Genomic DNA, 18,952 nt, shown 5'->3' on the forward strand with positions numbered 1-18,952 from the left:
GTAAATTTCATATGCTTTAGTTACTAGATAGCATGGGTCCAATAAACAGTTCAGAACTAAGCGCAGATCAGGACGCTTAAATAATCTAAATGAACAGAAAAACCTCAACACTGATTACTTCAATATAAAACATATAAGGATCTGAGAAGTGTATGTAGCAAGAATTAAATGAAATAAATCAAGCTGGGAGTGGTGATGATTTTTTCCAGGAGAAGCTGCTAAGAACAAAAGTTACAGCATTTGTCCTCTTCCTTTTTTTTCTTTCATATTTAGAGTTTAAGGATAGATATTATATGTGAGATTTTACAAGGCGCTCTTCTTATTAGGAAGTTTCCCAATAAACTATTAAAAAATTATTCCAATTATCTCTAGTATATTTTAAGGAAAGCAAAAGTAAAGTTTGCACAATATCCAGATATCTAACACTTAATATGTATCATATATCACAAAACAAATTTCACTCAGGTGTAAACTAATTAGGCTCATAATCTTAGCAATTTGATTATTTCATTTATTTTGCCGTAAAACAGACAAGACTTTGAGTAAAATTTATAATTTTGGGGAAATTTAACTAACACAGTTCTATCTAAACTCAAAAGTTTTAAGATTATTACAGTGCTTAAAATACCTTCAAATTGCTTGTTTTGACAAATGCATAAATAAATAACATGGTATCTCAAACTTCAAATATACAAAACTACATTTCAGAAGCTACCACTGCACTTTTATATTGTCCCAGATATATAAGTTAATGTGCTAATTCTCTAGAATGAAACTGATCATTCTTAAAGCACTTTATCTAAATCAGCACTATACTAGAGTCTTTCTAGGTCTTTTATTAAAAAATAAAAAAAAAATATATATATATAAACCACACACTCATAACCTAAAAATCCAAGTGTAATGCCCAAATATAGATGCATTTACTTTTAAATTCATTTAAAATGTTTTAAACAAAAAGTCTGCAAGTGAAAAACACTAATTTTTGTTATTGCAAGTAAAAGTCAACGCTGTTACATAAATCTGTAAAATAAAATTTATTTACAAAAATAAATATAATTTATTAAAAAATATATTTAGACCACATAATTTATTTCTACACAGTTTATAAGTCTCTTCTACCAAGAACCGAACTGAGCTGAATTGAACCAAGAAAAATTGTACATTGATGACTCTTTTAGAGCCACAGTTGCACATACTTTTCTTACAGTGACTATTCATTCTGATAGTAAAAGAATGGTAATTCCTTTTGCCAAACTGAGATGAGAGAATTACTTTCATGAGAGAGGAAAATGAGCTGTTTGGTTTTTTTTGTTACTGGGCTAATAGTTTTCACATTCATTTACAAGGTTGCTTGAAGCCTCAGTATGAGTCTCCTCCTCTCTTCTTATTTCCCAGATATGAAAATAGCTTTTCTGTTTTTCTTATTTTAAAATAAACTGCATGCTTCCTATGTTGAAAATTTAATTCAAAGTTAATCTACTTAAATGAAAACACAATTAATATTTAGTAAGACATCAAAAATCACCCAGGACATATTTGCTTAAACTAACAAAAGCTGATGTTTTCAATTTTTACAAAAGTATACTAGAATTTCTTATGTTTTATCAATATCTAGCAGTTTCCTTTTCCTCCCCCCTTCTGCCTACCAAAAACATACGTACTAAAAAGTTCTGATGCTAAATGCATAGCTCATTTCACTAAAGTCTTAGAAATAGTTTATCTAAAAGTAGTTCTTCTAAATTTTCAGACTCAGAAACATTTATATGAAAAGCAGGTAGGTAAATGACTTAAATTTCTCAACAAGTAAGACAAAGTGTCTAAAAAAGTTAATCATTTGCTTTGCTATGAGGTAATCTGTTCTGAAGTATGAAAGAATAGTTGTTTGTATTTTGGGGATAGGAGTCAAGGCCAAAAACTAAATCACCATAAATAAGGATTTACTGTTTAAAGAATACTTATTTTTTAAAAAATCAATTTTAAATTCCTTTATTTAGTGATGAACTGTCATTTCAGGGAGTCTCAAATGAGCAGTATGTAGTCACTTTAAAAACTGAGGCGGGAACTCCCCGTGGGGTCCAGTGGTTAGAGGACTCTGTGCTTCCACTGCAGGCGGGATGGGTTCGATCCCTGGTCGAGGGAACTAAGATCCTTCAAGCCTTGCATGCGGCCAAAAAAATATAAACTAAGGTAATCTGGTGATCCTAAGGATGCCAGGAAACAAGATCCCACACTGTTAAGGATGTTTAAACTGTAAAACTCTTTTGGATGGTAATTTGAAAATAAAGATCAAGTCACAAAAATACCCATTCTGTCTGAACTGGCTAATATATTTTTAGGAACTTATATGAAAGAAATTTTAATTTATACAAAAAAATAAATAGTGCTATGAATCATAGCATGGCTCTGAATGAAAGAACCTGAAATCAGAATGCCTATCATTAAAGGGTTCTTTAATGAAAAACTATACTGTCATCAGAAATTATTGTTGTGAAGCATTAAGTGGAAAGGCTGGTTATAAAACTATGACATAAGACCAATTTTGATATTTGTAAAATATAGGTAAATAAAAAGAAAAAAGAAACATTTATGGTAATGTTAACAGTACTTAACTATCAGTTATTTCTTTAAATGAATTTTTGTTTCTTTAAATTTTTCTGCAGTAACTATATTTATTTGTAAAAATAAAAAGTTTATAAAATTCAAGTTTCAAATGACCATTGTTTACCTGGCCAAGAGATCTGATATCACATAATATCCAACATTCGTTTAAACCAAACTTTCTTTGAAAATTATGAAAGTTATTTTGAACTTAAATGTGGGTAAACATCATTGGTTCGTAATAACTTCCAAACTTGGCTCCTGTGAGACCTAAAACAATAATATGATATTGTTTTCTAACAAGAAAGACACGTGACCAAACAGAAAAGTCAAGAATAGCTCTCAATTTGTACATACAGGTCAAAAACACAAAGGCATGATGAAAAATTTTACAGTATAGAATATATTTTGTGTCTTTAAGTCATAACTTAGTCCTTGGCCTGTGAATCTATCCACCAAGCGAATCAATCCACCAAGTGAATCACCACAGCAAAATCAATTCACTATCTACCACAGAAAAGATGTGAGGCGACTTGGTTATATACCAGGAAAGTAGTGTGTGGAAAAAACACACACTAAAAGCAAAGTATGGTGAAACAGAAAAAGAGCAGAAACGCACAATCTCAAAATTACAATGACACCGAAGGAATTTACCTGTAGGTATGTAACACTAGCACCATCTGGTGGAAGACCAGTTAAAAGCAATTCTCCAACTATCACAGTTTTTTTAGAAAAAATTCTGAGTTATCTTTCAAAGAATGAGCATTTTCCAAAGAGAATGAGTCTAGCAACGGTAGAGTAATTACACAGAGGACCCATAATAAGCCTATGAGAACTTAAAATGTCTACCAAACAGAGGGTGAAATGTACCCTGGGATGGACATCTCATCATATCCACAAAGCAGAGTTCCAACCATACAGAATTCTCTGGGCTACTTTTCCTTCAGTATCTCATATCATATCAGATGAACACTGTTAACCCACAAAAGAAACCTAAAAAGGACAAACCCAAATTAGCAACTTCCAAACAGAATTGTAATTTGGAATTTGGGGTTCCTCAAAGTACCAGCTACCTACTCTCCTGGCCTATAAACTCAACAACGGTACTCAGGCCACAAGAGAATCTAATTCTGGCTTATGTTTACAATGACACTGAGCTGCTACAATGTACCACAACGTGTCAAAACAATTACGTTTAAATCACTTTTACTGTTGTCAGTGGGCTATTCACAGATAAAGATGACAAAAATCACTGGTACCTTCAAATGCCATCATGGGGAAAGCCAATCAACAGACTGAGGGACAAAGACACAGAGCTTCTCTCCATTTGTAGGTGGTTGGGTCCCTCTACCGAGGCAAAGCAGTTTCTGACAAAGAATAGAACCAGCAGAAATTGTGGGTCTCTACCACTCTCCAGGGTAAGCATTCCTTTCATTTCCTTTCTCCCTTCCCTTCACTGTCTTCTGTTTCCCTTGGAGGCGAGGTGGTGAGGGGGGCGGTGTTGGGGGTGTAGGGGGTGTGGGTGGGAGCCTCCTTTCTGCCCCGCTCCCCCATCTACATTTGAGTCCAACATGAAGCTGATACAAGGACTGCACAATATCACTAAAGGAAGCTCATGGAAAAGACAGTCACAGGAGCAACCAAGCAGCAGGCCTGATGCTTAAGTGAGTTTACACTGGGCACATGGAGAAGGGCCCCACTGTACCAGGACAAGAAAAGCAGGCTCAAAGAGTAGAACACTAACGATGGAATAGGCTGTTGTTTGCAGCAATGCTGTAAACACCACGTTCGCTACTAACAAGTTCCCAAAACTAAGAAGCCAAGGAAGAACCATTCATCTAATTTTACAATTAACTGTGCTTTGGTCACCATTTTGAAATGTCCTGATTTTAAAAACATGATGTCAACCTCCCTACCATCCTTACTGCCCAAACATATCAAAAAGTGTGCTTCTCCTGATTCTTGCGGTTAACTTCAAAACTGTCAGATTTCAAGGTATTCGATTTGTATTTACTCATATAATAACAGATTATCTGTTTGGTTATTCTTGTTCAAATATAATTCTACATTTAGATATAAATCTAAGAGTATGAATTAGCGTTTTCTTACAAAGGGAGGTTTACTTTTTCTTTTTTATGCCTTCTATCTTTTTTAAGCTTAAATAGATCTTTGGGAATTTATTCACTAATAAAATATGTGGAATTCAGACTGCTATAGCATAGACTTTTTTCAGAATGTAACTTATGGCAAGATATATTATTCCTTTATTATCCATCCAATAACAGAAGTCAGAATGAGAATTACCAACTTAGAGGGTTATAATATTTTGCTAATAATAATGCTGAATAATACAATTGAACTATTAAAAGTTTAAAGAACAAAAAACAAAAGGAGAGAAGCAAAGAAGAAAAGACAATGAGAAATAAAATAATTAGAGAGAGAGACAGAAACTGAGATATACTTTACCAGCAGCTCACAGCTCAGTTCTTTTTACTTATAGTTGAATAAAGTTTAGGAAAAAAATGATGGTTTGTGCTACATTTCCCAATATTCTCCCAAATGCTATTGCTGACAATCTCAGTGAACTCCACTAATAAATCATACAGATTTTATCATTTTTAACACCATTACTCATTCCTCCTTTCCTTCCTTGTCTTATGTTTGTTTCTACCTCAAACCCCCCACCCTGCCAACCCCTCCTTTCCTCTGAAATGAACTTATACCTCTGCAGAAGTCATCCCACCCCCCGTTTAATGGTAACCTTATCTACAAACTTCACCTAACACATTCACCAACCAGCAGTCTCCAGTTTGAATCATCAGACCCTTTTCTGGGACAACCAAAAAACTTCAGAATTTCTTTGGGCCACCCAGATAAAGCTCAGGGCAAAAGAAAGAAAAAACATACAAACCCTGAAAGCACACGCCAAATGTAAGATGACGACTCTAGATTAACTGCTTTTTCTAATCGTGCTTTTCAAAAGTACACTGAACAGACAGAGGGAGAGAAGGAGTTATTTAGTTCAGCAGGCTGCTCCATTTACTTCTTTATCTATGGTCAGATCTTTACTTTTTTGGGATCACTGCATATTTCTGGCTCTGCTATATTATACTGTGTAAATATTTAGGAGAAATAATTCCTTTCAAGGATCTAAACTTCCACTGTCGTTATGGCAAATGAACCTGTTTATGCTATGTTCGTTAAGTAACAGCAAGTCTAAAAGAACACAGGGATTTACTAATATATGTGGTACACAAACATCACAATCATAAAGCTTCTCATAGGGGCATATCAAGAACATGAAAGGCCAGTTTATTTTTACTCCCACTGCCCTGTAATTTTCTTTAACTCTATTACAACAGTCCTTAATTCAAACCTTTCCTACAGTTACAGTAACAGGGTAGACTGAATGTATGTAAGCTGTACCCAAACTACCCACATCTCCATTTAACCTTCTTTGATTCTCATGTGGTTCTCAAACTCAACGCTGCATCAGTCTGCGGAAGGTTGTTAAAGCACACATGTCCAGAGTTCTGGCTTTACTGGCGTGGAGAATTTGCATTTCTAACAAGTTCACTGGTGATGCTGATGCTGCTGGGACCATACAGGTTTTAAACCTTTACTGAGGTATAATTTACATTTCATAAAGTTCACCCATCTTAAGTATATAATTCAATGTTGTATAACCATCACCAAAATTCAATTTCAGAATATTTCCATCCCCAAAAGATCCTTTGGTGCCCATTTGCAGTACTCATCTCCAACCCCAGCTATTCACTAATTTACTTTTTGTCTCTAGACATTCACCTGCCTGGACATATCATATAAATGGAATCATAAAGTATGTGGTCTTTCTGTCTGGCTTCTTCACTTATCATAATGCTTTTGAGATTCATTCATGCTGTAGTATCACTACTTCTTTTTATTGCTAAATAGTATTCCACTGTTCTAGAAATACTGCATTTTGTTTATCTATTCATCAGTTAAAAGAATTTGGGGTTGGTCCAAGTTTCTGATTTTGTAAATAATGTTGCTATAAACATTTATTTACAAGTCTCTGTGTGGACATACGTTTCATTTCTCTTGGACACATTCCCAGGAGTGGAAATACTGGGTTGTAAATCCATGTTTAATTTTTAAGAAACTGCCTCAGTTCAGTCGCTCAGTCGTGTCGGACTCTTTGCGACTCCATGAATCGCAGCAGGCCAGGCCTCCCTGTCCATCACCATCTCCCGGAGTTCACTCAGACTCACGTCCATCGAGTCCGTGATGCCATCCAGCCATCAATGAATGAAGACTCCAGTTTGTTCATTTCCTAGACAATACTTGCTGTTGTTGTCTGTCTTTTTGACTACAACTATTCTAGTGGTCATGAAGTGCTATCTACTTGTAGCTTGTTTTACATTTATTATTGATGATGCTGAACATTTATTCAATGTCTTTGTTGGCCTTTCCTAATCTTCTCTAGTGGAATATCTATTCAAATCTTTGCCCATTTTTAATCGGCTTGTCTCATCGAATTATGTGTTCTTTGCCTATTCTAAGTACAAGTCCACCATCAGATGCATAATTTGCAAATAGTTTCTCCCAATCTTTGGCTTATCTTTTCATTTCTCTAACGGTCTTTTGAAACATAAAAGTTTTAAATTCTAATAAAGTCTACGACTTTAAGAACCAGTGTTCTAAAGCCTCAGGGAGGCGCGCCAGGGCACGTGCTTAGCCGTTGCGCGGAGGAAGGAGGCAGAGCCGCACAACTGCTGCCTGGTCGGCTCGGTCCAGCCCGCCCACCTGTCTGCCCGCCCACCTGTCTGCCCGCCCACCTGTCTGCCCGCCCAGCGGTAGGGCCTCCTCCGCCATGGGAGTGCAAGTAGAGACCATCTCCCCTGGGGACGGGCGCACATTCCCGCAGCACGGCCAGACCTGCGTGGTGCACTACACGGGGACGCTGCAAGATGGAAAGAAATTTGACTCCTCTCGAGACAGAAACAAACCCTTTAAGTTTGTGCTGGGCAAGAAGCAGGTGATCCGAGGCTGGGAAGAAGGGATTGCCCAAATGAGCGTGGGTCAGAGAGCCAAGCTGACTGTCTCCCCAGACTATGCCTATGGGTCAAGAGGGCACCCAGGCATCATCCCACCAAATGCTACTCTCATCTTTGATGTGGAGCTTCTAAAACTGGAGTGACAGGAATGGCCTCCTCCCTGAAGTCCCTATTCTTCAATGTGCCATGGAAAGATACTGCACCTCCAGCTACCTAGGAGTCTGTACGGAGCTTTTCCTGATGTTCCACTACTCTTCCTATAACCATCTTCCCTAGTTGAATGTTTTCTGTCACTAGCTTCACTCTTCCCTCTTTCTCCTCATATGTGTGCTGACCTGAACTAGTTGCCATAAACCTCAAGTTACTCATTTTAGTTTGTTTTTGTTTTGGGGTGAAGACTGAGTTTTAGTTCTTTGGCTCTAGGTTTTCAGTTAAGTATTGGTCAGGTATTAACACCCACTCCAATATTCTTGCCTGGAGAATCCCAGGGATGGGGGAGCCTGGTGGGCTGCCGTCTATGGGGTTGCACAGAGTCGGACACGACTGAAGTGACTTAGCAGCAGCAGCGGGTATTAACAGCACAAGTAATGGAGTAAGTTCAGAGCAGGAACTGGTGTGTGGAGTGGGCGGGACAAGGATATTATTTAATTTTACCTTGGATGAAAGTCTTCTCTATTACATATTAAACATTCTTACTGCTGCATTGCAAAGCCATAGAAGACCTGAGATGCTTTTCAGGGCCAAACTATTCTCCAAGTTGAGAGATGTCCTTGGGCTGAATTAAAAGCCCTACCCAAAACTAAGTGGGAACGGGGAGAGCCTTTCCCTCCAGTGCTCTATCCCCCAATCCTCCCCTTAAATCCTCTGCCTTTGGAAAGAAAACTGTTTTCACTGAGATGTTGGACACCACAGGTGTCTGTTCCAAGACCGACAGGGACCTCTGATGCCTTCTTCAGGGCCTGCCTTTTCTCCATCCTGTGCTTTTTTGTAATGGATATCCAGGACTTTTGTAATCTCATAGTTATCCAAGCTCCACTTCCTAAATTTTAAGAACTTTAATCAAAAGTTAAATTTAAGGTGCTGTTTGTAGACACTTAACACCCATGAAAAGCCCAGGCCATCATGACACGGCCATGACAAATCCTTGAATTCTGCCTTAAGAAAATGATGCTGGTCGTCACAGCATCTCTTGTGTTTTGATGGCCAGCTCCCCCTGCTGATCTCAGAGATTCCTGGCTTCTCCCTCTCACCCTTGTACTGTCCTATGTAGTGATTTGGTGAAAGAAATTGCTGCTTACTCCCCTACCCCATCCCTGCACTACATATGAGTTTCAAGCTTTATTACTGCAACAAAAGTGCCTGATGCTGCTGCTGCTAAGTCGCTTCAGTCGTGTCCGACTCTGTGCGACCCCATAGATGGCAGCCCACCAGGCTCCGCCATCCCTGGGATTCTCCAGGCAAGAACACTGGAGAGGGTCGTCATTGCCTTCTCCAGTGCTTGATGCTGGCTTTTCTTTAAAAAAAAAAAAAGAAAAAAAAAGAGCCTCAAAAATTCAAAAGAAATAGTAAACCCTTGAAAAATGTGCAAGCTTAACAGCTTCCATTCACATAAACAATATGCAAATATCACTCATAGTATCGGCTTTTCTGTTTTGTTTTAGCAAAGCCTATCACAACTATCATCCTAAACATTTAATCTTTTTAGAAGAAAGAGAATAAGGAACTTGCAACTAGCTGGCTTTAATACATTATAAAATGAATAAATTCAGCTGCAGGTGGGCCTAGCTACCACCTGAGAACAGTGGATGGCATGCTGGCACTAAAGAACATGGACCTCTGTGTCAGGGTTTTCAGAGTCATTCATCGGTCAGATACCATTCTTAAGAATATAAGTATAACTCAAACAGGGGCTCTGTATCAACCTAGAGGGGTGGGATGGGGAGGGAGATGGGAGGGAGATTCAAGTGGGAGGAGACATATGTATACCTATAGCTAATTCATGCTGAGGTTTGACAGAAAACAAAATTCTGTAAAGCAATTATCCTTCAATTAAAAAATAAAGAATATAAGAAATATGTCCACCTTACAAACTAGTAGAAATAAAGATAAATAGTGTACCATGGAAGACAGTATAGAAAGAGTGTATTATTTGAAAGAATACATTTATTTTGATGTTTCTATTTTTATTAGTTTTTCATATCAAGCTTTTAAAATAATTCATATATAAGTACAGCCCTTTCTTTGTTGAATATTTACTGTACCTTAAATGAAGAAGAGATTGCAGATAAAATTCAAATCTTATCTAGGATCATAACTTGCAAATGCATAAAACATACTTCAGGAATATACAGGATATGTTTGATTCAGGTAGAAGCAATTTAAGATGATTCATTTCAAGGGTAAAACCCAAATTACTACATGCTTATTTTATTTTTTTCTTTTTTCTTGATAACTTTTAACTATTTTGTATTGGGGTATAGCCCCAATTAACAATGTTGTGGCAGTTTTCTAGGTGAACAGCGAAGGGACTCAGCCATACATACACGTGTATCCATTCTCCCCCAAACCCCTCTCCCACTGCAAAAACTGAATTGTAAGATAAACTTATATGAATAAGCTTACTATTTCCATAACCATGACCTAACATGCAGATTCTGTGATTTTATGGAAAAACTACAGCAGTAAGAAGGATCCAGTTAAAAGATTAAAACCCATTTAAATTTGCAGAAGAATCCTTCTTTATATAACTCAAGCCAGTCGAGGACTCAAAGCAAGTAGCTTTGTATACTGAAGAACTCCTAGGCCTCTACTATAAAATGTTTTCAAATATTTATGTTCTAATTCATGGACCCTGTTCATAACATAAAAGCCACTAGTCCTCTTTACCTTTCAGTTGCTGGAGATGGATTTTATTATTTTATTACTCTTCATAAATTACAATACAACGAACAAGTCTAACGGCCAATACTCATTCTCCTTTTTGACAGAGCCACCCAGAACCACTTAAGAAGCTGTCCAAACAGATGTCAGAAAATACAGTTTCATAAAAGATCCAAAGTCTCTCAAAATGGTCTGGCTCCTAATAAAAACTTATAAGGCATCTTCTCCAACCACTTTACATTTTCTGTAATTCAAAATAACTAAGAAGTCATTGGAACATCTTTCCCAAATTACACAAAATTAAGATATTACCATCTCTGCAACATTACTGAACTTGAGATCCTAGATAAAGATCAAGACATAAGAAATAAAGAATCAATTAAAAATAAATTTTTAAAAAGAAATAAAGGAAAGAGCTTACTCAATAGCCAACAACCAATTATAATTTATCCATAAAATTGAAAGGTAAGAAAAAGCAAAATAATAAAATTTTTAAGCCTTCGTTTTGTAACAGTGTTCAAGCCCCTTCTTCAACCAGTTAGATTCCAGTTACTAGCAGGAACAAACTCAGCAGGTTACCCTACTTTTCCTCCTGTCCTTACTTACCAATCAGTCTTCTGATCTTAGAACATCAAGGCTCAATGGAAAAAAAAAAAAAAAAAAAGGAAGCAGCAGCAGCAGCAAGGACCTCAAACAGGAGGTCTTACTTTGACAGTTATCTGTGTGTGCATCTGTATGACAATATGATCGTAAGAGAAGCTCATCCTCTGAAATCTACAATTTCCTAGTGAGGTTCTTAATAACAATAAGGTGCAAGGAGAACTGCATCCCCTGCCCCCAACTCTCACCATTTATCCTGTGAAATCCAAAGGATAATCACTAAAACCTTTCCTTATACAAACAGCAAATTAATATCACACATAATAGGTACAAAGGAGAATAAGAACACATAAACACCTTTGATGCTTTTTTTTTTTTTTTTTACAAATCTGGGTGCCTCTCTCCAAACTAACAGAACTGTACTACTACAGCAATTCATCCATCTATGAACAAATGCCCTCAGCCTATTTCTGAGAAAGGGAAGAATGATCAGTTATATCTGTCTTAATCTTGTCTGAAAATCTTGACATTTTTCAGCAAGTAAAGGTTCCAAATGGCAGGTGTCAGAATGTCTTAGCCTCACACGTGGTGCTGGAAGGCAGGAAAAGCAGCAGCAGCATGTGGTCATGTCAGAGCAACACAGAAGCTGCCTAGGGAGCACATTCTGAAAAGAGCAAACCTCAGACTCGGTTAAATCAATCTAGTGCCAGATGCCACTCTCAGAACAAAGCTGCAGTGCCAAGGACTAGCTGCCCAGAGAAACATTCAACTCAAGGCTCTCACAAAAGGGAAAATAGCTGAGTGCAATGGCACCTGTCTATATCCTGTCTGATAATTTGGTCAAACTAGCTCCTTCAATGCAGAGGCAAAAAATGGTCAAAGAATTCTTTGCTTAGTCTATAAGTGAGTATTATTTCCTCAAAGCCATTTTCAGTTGATCTGAAATCAACAACATGAATCTCTTGCAATTCTGCAGTATTTATAGCTTTTTGTAAGTGCTTTAAGATCTAATTCCTATAAGGAAGTCAGAATCTTAAGTATTCTCTTCATTTTACCTGTGGGGTTAGAAAGAACCAGAAGTAAATAAAATTAAATCAAGATCACCTGAAATTCAAACTCAAAAAGGAAAAACTGGTCTCTGGACTGTAAGGCCAGGCTTCTACCTACTTAAATACCACCCTCTGTTCACTTCTCACAGCCCAATCATCTTTTCACAGGTTTTTTCAATAACCAGAAAGCTCTGAGGCCTTTTGAAAGTTTTTTTGTGAAAGTTAATCAGTAAGCATTTTTGTTCCCAGAGGTTCACATATTGGCCTGATGGTCTACTTTATTTCTCCTCCTATCTCAGTCTAAGAAGAAATGATTTGAAGGAAAACTCAAAGCAGGAGATACTGTACATGCATAAGTGTTAGTCAGTCAGTCGTGCCGACTCTTTGCGACCCCATGGACTACAGCCCACCAGGCTCCTCTGTCCATGAGATTTTCCAGGCAAGGATACTGGAGTGGGCTGCCATTTCCTTCTCCAGGGGATCTTCCCAACCCAGGGATGCATAAGAATAGGTTATTTGTTTAGAAAGGAGCATTCACTGTCAAGTCATCTGGTTAGATACAAGAGAAACTGAACAAATTGGGATCCATTCAGATGAGTAGATCCATTCAAGGAGCCTGGTGTGCTGTAGACCATGGGGTCGCAGAGAGTCGGACATGACTGGGCAACTGAACAACAGATGAGTGGTACACAGTTAATGGTATAGCCATCCATGGAAAAGAACATTCAGTATCATTTAGGTTTTTATATTCTATTGAAAAATACAAAGGGATCCTTGGGCCAAGGATTGATACCTCAAAACACCTGATTTCTTCCCATGCCTCTAAAGACAAAACACAAATAAGAACCAGGACTTCCTTGGATATTCAAGTTAAGTATTTTAAAATAAAATAGTGTCCAAGTGAGAACCTTTGGAAGCATCCAGAACAAGCATGGTCATCCAATTCTTGCACAAACTGGTTCCTTCATCAACATTTCACTCCCTGTGTCTACATCACTGAAATGTATTTATTTGCCGTACCCCTTTAGTGCATATTTTCAAACTAAAATAATTCACCAGAGTCTACATTATATTGTCTTGCCTTTTAAGCAACTGTAGATACTATTCTTCAACTCTGTGCAGCTGGCTCAAGTAATTTCTTTGTAATTTTCAGATCTGAGGCCAATTAACATAAATAGCACAGAAAGGATAAAAGTAAATACGAATTAACACAGACCTACAATCAAATAAGGACTAAGAGTACTCTCAGATACATATTCTACAGTCTGAAAATCAAATGAATAAAATTAATTATTAAATAAATGGAAATTTCCTAAATTAATTTCTTATTCACCACTTAGTGTGCAAAATTTCTATTTCTATAAAAAAGGTCATTTTGATATGATCATTTTCCATGTCTGCTGTCTTTTTCCTACACACTTTGCTAACTTAATTGATTCCAGACTTTCCAGCATCTCATGTTTTTATGCTTTACTCATTGAAATAAGAGGGATTTGTTTTTTTCATTAACATGGATAAAAACCAATTTGGGTTCATGTTTGGAATAACGATAAGTGTTGGTAAAAACAAAGTGTGATGCTGTTGTCAAGGAATGTTTATTGTTCAAAATCATGCAAATGATAAACAGACACATGAAACGGACAAGCTCTGTGCTGGCATCAAGTTTAGTATATATTTCAACTGAAATAAAAGCAGAACTAGGACAAACCAGAAACAGATATCTCATAATTTTCAACGTCATTGTAAAGAGTCATGCTAAGTCATCGGTTTTTTTCACTCCACCAAAAAGCAAGAGTACAAGCTAGGGTACTTAAATGTTAGTTGGTTAATGACACTGACTACAACCTCTTTAATTAAGCCTATGCTTATTAAAGTCACTGAACATTCTCTTAAAATCTTCTAATCTCTTTTGGTACCCCTGGAAATTTTAAATCTTGTTTTGGGCCTTCTTTTGGGCAAATGTATTTTATCTCTACACTGCTCAAAGCTAAAATGAAATCATAACTGGGGGTGGGGGGGAGGATCCCAAAACTGTGAAAAAATATAACCTCCTGGTCTAATCTTACCTAAAAGTAATGACATCTCCCCTATCCCTTCATAAAGTTTCCTGCTCCAAGTTCTTAAAACCTGGCCAGTAGATATTTATACAATTTTTAAAAAACAGTATACTAAAGAAAACTGGAAGGTTGTTCGGATACTTAGTCCTGCTGTAGCTTAAAGGTATAAATTCTTGAAAATTAAAAACAAATATAAAGATAACACAAATAGAAAGAAAGCTAAAGCTGTGTTCTTGAGATTCCCAAAGGTAAGAAAGGAAAAGAAAGTTACAGCAGTCACTTAATATGTTCTCAACATCATGTGTAAAGAAAATCTCTGATATAATCTGATCCTGAAGAATTTAAACTACAGACTTCCTGATTCCCCAGTGCTGACAATCACATCCAACAGTAACTATGCACAATGGCTGAAATAACTTTTAAAATTATTTCATTTTTTTCCTAAGTTTAACTATGAAGTCTCCATCTCCAAAGTAAATTTTAAATGACTTGATGTTCTGAAAATATATTTTATATCAAAGGGCTCCACTGAATTTTTCCTGTTAATTTCTAGTTTACTAACTCAAGCATAGGACAATTATTAGTAAAATTACAATCTCAAAGTAATATTAACGTTTCATATCACACATCTGGCATCATATTTCAACATCATTTTCATCTGAAAGTTAAAAAACAGAAAGATGTTATAATACAAACCCATGTATATCTGTGTTGGAGTAACTTTGAGTTTTTATTCCTAGAAGAAAACTGAACAGTGTTTGTTCTTCATGAGAAATTACAAACAATGAATTGTTAGATATCATAAGTGATTTTACTAAAATAGATATAAAATCATAAATCTTCAAGAAAGAAATTATTTACAGTCATAGGCATTCTTAAACAATGATATGAAAGATGCTTTTCTTCTTTTTCCCTTATTTAAATGAGAGGGAAAACAGAAAGAAGAGAGAAAAGGAGGGAAGGAAGGAAAGGGAAACAGACAAATATTTTCAGGGAAGTGAGTGAGCAAGCACACACATAAACATTTATAACTGGCAAATCCATGAAAACATTTTTTCTCTCTTAAATATTTTTAACTTAATTAAGTAGGATACAAAGTAATAATGACTTGTAAAGAAGTAACAGAACATAACCAATTGACTCTAAGTAGGCTACTTCTCCAAATTATCTACCCAACCCAATACCAAGGAGATACATTGATCAGTGAAATGAACATATTTTCCTCATCTGGAATAAATAAATCACCTCCATCATGACGGTCTGTCTAGTCAAGGCTATGGTTTTTCCAGTGGTCATGTATGGATGTGAGAGTTGGACTGTGAAGAAAGCTGAGTGCCGAAGAAGTGATGCTTTTGAACTGTGGTGTTGGAGAAGACTCTTGAGAGTCCCTTGGATTGCAAGAAGATCCAACCAGTTCATTCTAAAGAGATCAGTCCTGGGTGTTCTTTGGAAGGACTAATGCTAAAGCTGAAACTCCAATACTCTGTCCACCTGATGTGAAGAGTTGACTCACTGGAAAAGACCCTGATGCTGGGAGCGATTGGGGGCACGAGGAGAAGGGGATGACAGAGGATGAGATGGCTGGATGGCATCACCGACTCGATGGACATGAGTTTGAGTGAACTCCGGGAGTTGGTAATGGACAGGGAGGCCTAGCATGCTGCAATTCATGGGGTCGCAAAGAGTCGGACACGACTGAGTGACTGAACTGAACTGAACCATCATGAGCAAGTTCGAGAGTACCATTTCCAACCTTATCTACTGGTTAAAACACAAGACCGCACATATTAGAAACACACACAGAAGGAACCAAAAAAGCACTCTTTACTGTTCTATCATCTATTTCCCAGGTTTAGAAAGCAGGCTTCTCTCAGCAGATATTTTTCAAACACCCACTTCAGTTTCAATTTGGTCCTTAAAATATTCTCCAAGATACTTGGAGAAACATAGATTTCTAAGATAATTTTTCAGAAATAAACTACCATGCATGCTTATGTATTGTGTATGCACGATTTGTTTCAAGCTTTAACTTCTCCGATTAAAAACGTAAATTCTCTATCATACAGAAAGAGATACAAACCGAGTAACTCATATCTGAAATTAGTCTCTTCCACTATTTTCAAAGGCCAAGGGAAATTTTTTTAAAGAAACAACATTTCTGAGTTAGAAAGATGTAAACTATGACATAACTAAAAAGGCCAAAAAAACTTACATATTTTATACCTAAATTTATTGTCCCTATGGAATGTTGTTTTGTCACACAGATCAGTATTTATTGCATTACCCCCACATCCTAATATCTATAGAAAGAAGTCTTTCAACCATGTAGGAGTACTTTAGGTGAAGTTCCTATGAAAACACCTGCCAAAGATCTTGAACTATCATATGAAGTGGATCACAGGGTTTACAAAGTGCTGCAGGCGTTCAAAGGCATTCCCTGCCCTGAGTATCACAATCACACTGAGAGACTTCAGGCACATGCCTAAGTCATTTCCCTGAATTGTTTCTTGTCAAATTAAAATGTCAAAAATTAGGCTATCAAATGCTGTCCCTGAGGACTCTAGCTCAACCCAAAGAGCAGCTACCAATTAGTAAAGTCGGGTCTTTTAAGGCAGAAAATTCTTCTTTTTCTATTGGTATCTGGAATTAGCAGGGCCCCCAACAAAAAGTTTCATCTCAGCAGTCAGTTTAAGTGCTACTGATAGCTATAATCACATGCAGGCTGCAATTTCTTTTGAAAGGCTTTTCAAATGAACAAATACAAAGAAAAAAGAGAAACACAAGTGTTTTCATAGTGAATGACTGCCTAGGATGATAGAGGTATAAAAAGCCAAGGCTAGAGATCCAGATACACATGAGTATTGTGAACTAACAAACCAAAGTCAAATGAAATCCTTGCTCACTCTTTTGACAAGGTCAGTGCACTCATCCCTTAGCACAATATACAATTGAATTTCAGGTTGTAGAAGGTGCTTCAGGAAAATAAAACCCACCACAAATCATTTAATGTTTCTCGATTAAAATCCTCTAAGAAAAACATTTCCTGTTCACTTTTTTCCCCCCAAAGCTGCATCTCTCTCAGAGACTGCCTTGGTGAAGTGTTCATTTGTTAGCGACATAAATGTACAGATGTGATAGATGTTCTTTAGTAGCCAAATCATACTGTAATTTTTCCACCCAATATTCAGATGAATGTATATAGTGCAAGATGTATAATTTATTCACAGAAGAGAAAATCATATTCATGTGCTAGAAAGAGCTACTGGTTGCCCACGAACTTCCCCCAAAAGGTTCTAAAACTTGATTTCAAAGGACAAAAATACAAGCAACAAGCCAAACGTGCTCACAGAACATGACTATTTACATGAGGTATGCATTTAAGTTGCCTAGGCCTACAGTTTGGCAAAAATCATTATATTACCTGTGGCTACTAAAGTAATTAAAAAGGTCAACTTGAACTGTGGCAAGAGACAACATTAAAAGCAAAAATTTAACACTATACATATATATTCCCATGTATACAATCCTTCTTCACTTTTCACAAAAAGCCTCTTTGATTTCAATTATCAAACATTTCCCAATGTTGTGGCTTTTAAAGCCTTCATTCCCAGACACTACGTTTCTTGGCTTTGTGGCTCAAGCGATGACAAACAGATCATTTCCTATTCTCTCCACTTACCTCATCATCAACAAGACTGTTAGAATCCAGTTAGATTAAGAATTATTTTTAACAGCCACCTTCAATTACAAATGTTTGACATGATCACAGACTTCCAATGCTAATCCCCTTTCAAGTTGAAATACCCACAGAAGGGCCCTTTGAGACACACAGCATGGCTATTTGCTTTGCTTTGCCTTATCCTGCAAAGCTGCTGAAATACATTTGAACCCTTTCTCTCCTCCCCCATCACTATCATACATTTCTAATGCAAAGTTACGTGCAGACCCACATGTTTTTGTCTGACAAAGCAGTTTTCATGGATAAAACGTTTTTCCTGTATACCTCTAAACCCAAAGGCTGTTTTTAAAGAAAAGAAACGTTTCATGCAATTGACTCTCATTTCCCCAAGTTCCCTACCTATAGACTATCCTACCTTAGTTTACATATATTTGTGTGACCTGAGTATATTTAATTTTCAGAACTTTATTGCTAACCACTCGGTTTAGAAACTTTCTGTCTTGTATATTCAGAAGAAAGTCTACCACTTAACCCAATGTAAAGAAAACCTGAATCTATAAAGAATAAAACTATCAACAAACTAAATAATACTTATCTTACTTGAGGAGAGATTTTTAAACTTCAAAGAATAATACAATTTTCCAGCACACCAAATTCAGGCATTTATACCAAAGGCACAAATCTAAGTCTCTACTATTTCCAAGTGACAACCAACTGGGGTTTTGAACAGAAATCAATGTGTAAGTGGACTTACTAAAATCTGTTCTTAACTTGAATTTTCATAACTCAAATTCCGTTTTAAATGCAACAAGAGAGCTCATGAGCTAAAGGAACTATGAAGTGAATTTTTCACAGTGCAAAGAATTCACTGGTAAAGCAACTGGTCATCCATTCAATTAGGAACTTTTAACTTTTGATTTTGTGTTTAGAGTTTGCAGAAGTGAGTAACACTTTTCTTTAAGCCTGTATCCTATCTGTGTTAATCATGGAAACAAGGACCTGTATGTTCTACTATTAGAGCAAAGATAGCACTATGCCCTTAACCTA

General features: G+C 36.7%; 2 protein-coding genes across 2 annotated transcripts in view; one reads left to right on the forward strand and one right to left on the reverse strand.

Annotated features, from left to right (window-relative positions):
* SRBD1 (S1 RNA binding domain 1) overlaps nucleotides 1–18,952 on the reverse strand; it is a 227,955-nt gene that overhangs the window by 101,612 nt on the left and 107,391 nt on the right. The window lies entirely within an intron of this gene.
* LOC128055866 (peptidyl-prolyl cis-trans isomerase FKBP1A-like) lies at nucleotides 7,424–7,783 on the forward strand. The gene has a single exon (XM_052648430.1). The coding sequence runs from the start codon at nucleotides 7,457–7,459 to the stop codon at nucleotides 7,781–7,783; it is 327 nt and encodes a 108-aa protein (XP_052504390.1). The 5' UTR covers nucleotides 7,424–7,456.

Source organism: Budorcas taxicolor, chromosome 11, assembly GCF_023091745.1.
Source record: "Budorcas taxicolor isolate Tak-1 chromosome 11, Takin1.1, whole genome shotgun sequence".
In the NCBI taxonomy this organism is placed as follows: Eukaryota; Metazoa; Chordata; class Mammalia; order Artiodactyla; family Bovidae; genus Budorcas; species Budorcas taxicolor.

What these genes read in the sequence shown, in the direction of transcription:
- LOC128055866 (XM_052648430.1), top strand. Translation starts at nt 7,457, where the DNA reads ATGGGAGTGCAAGTAGAGACCATCTCCCCTGGGGACGGGCGCACATTC.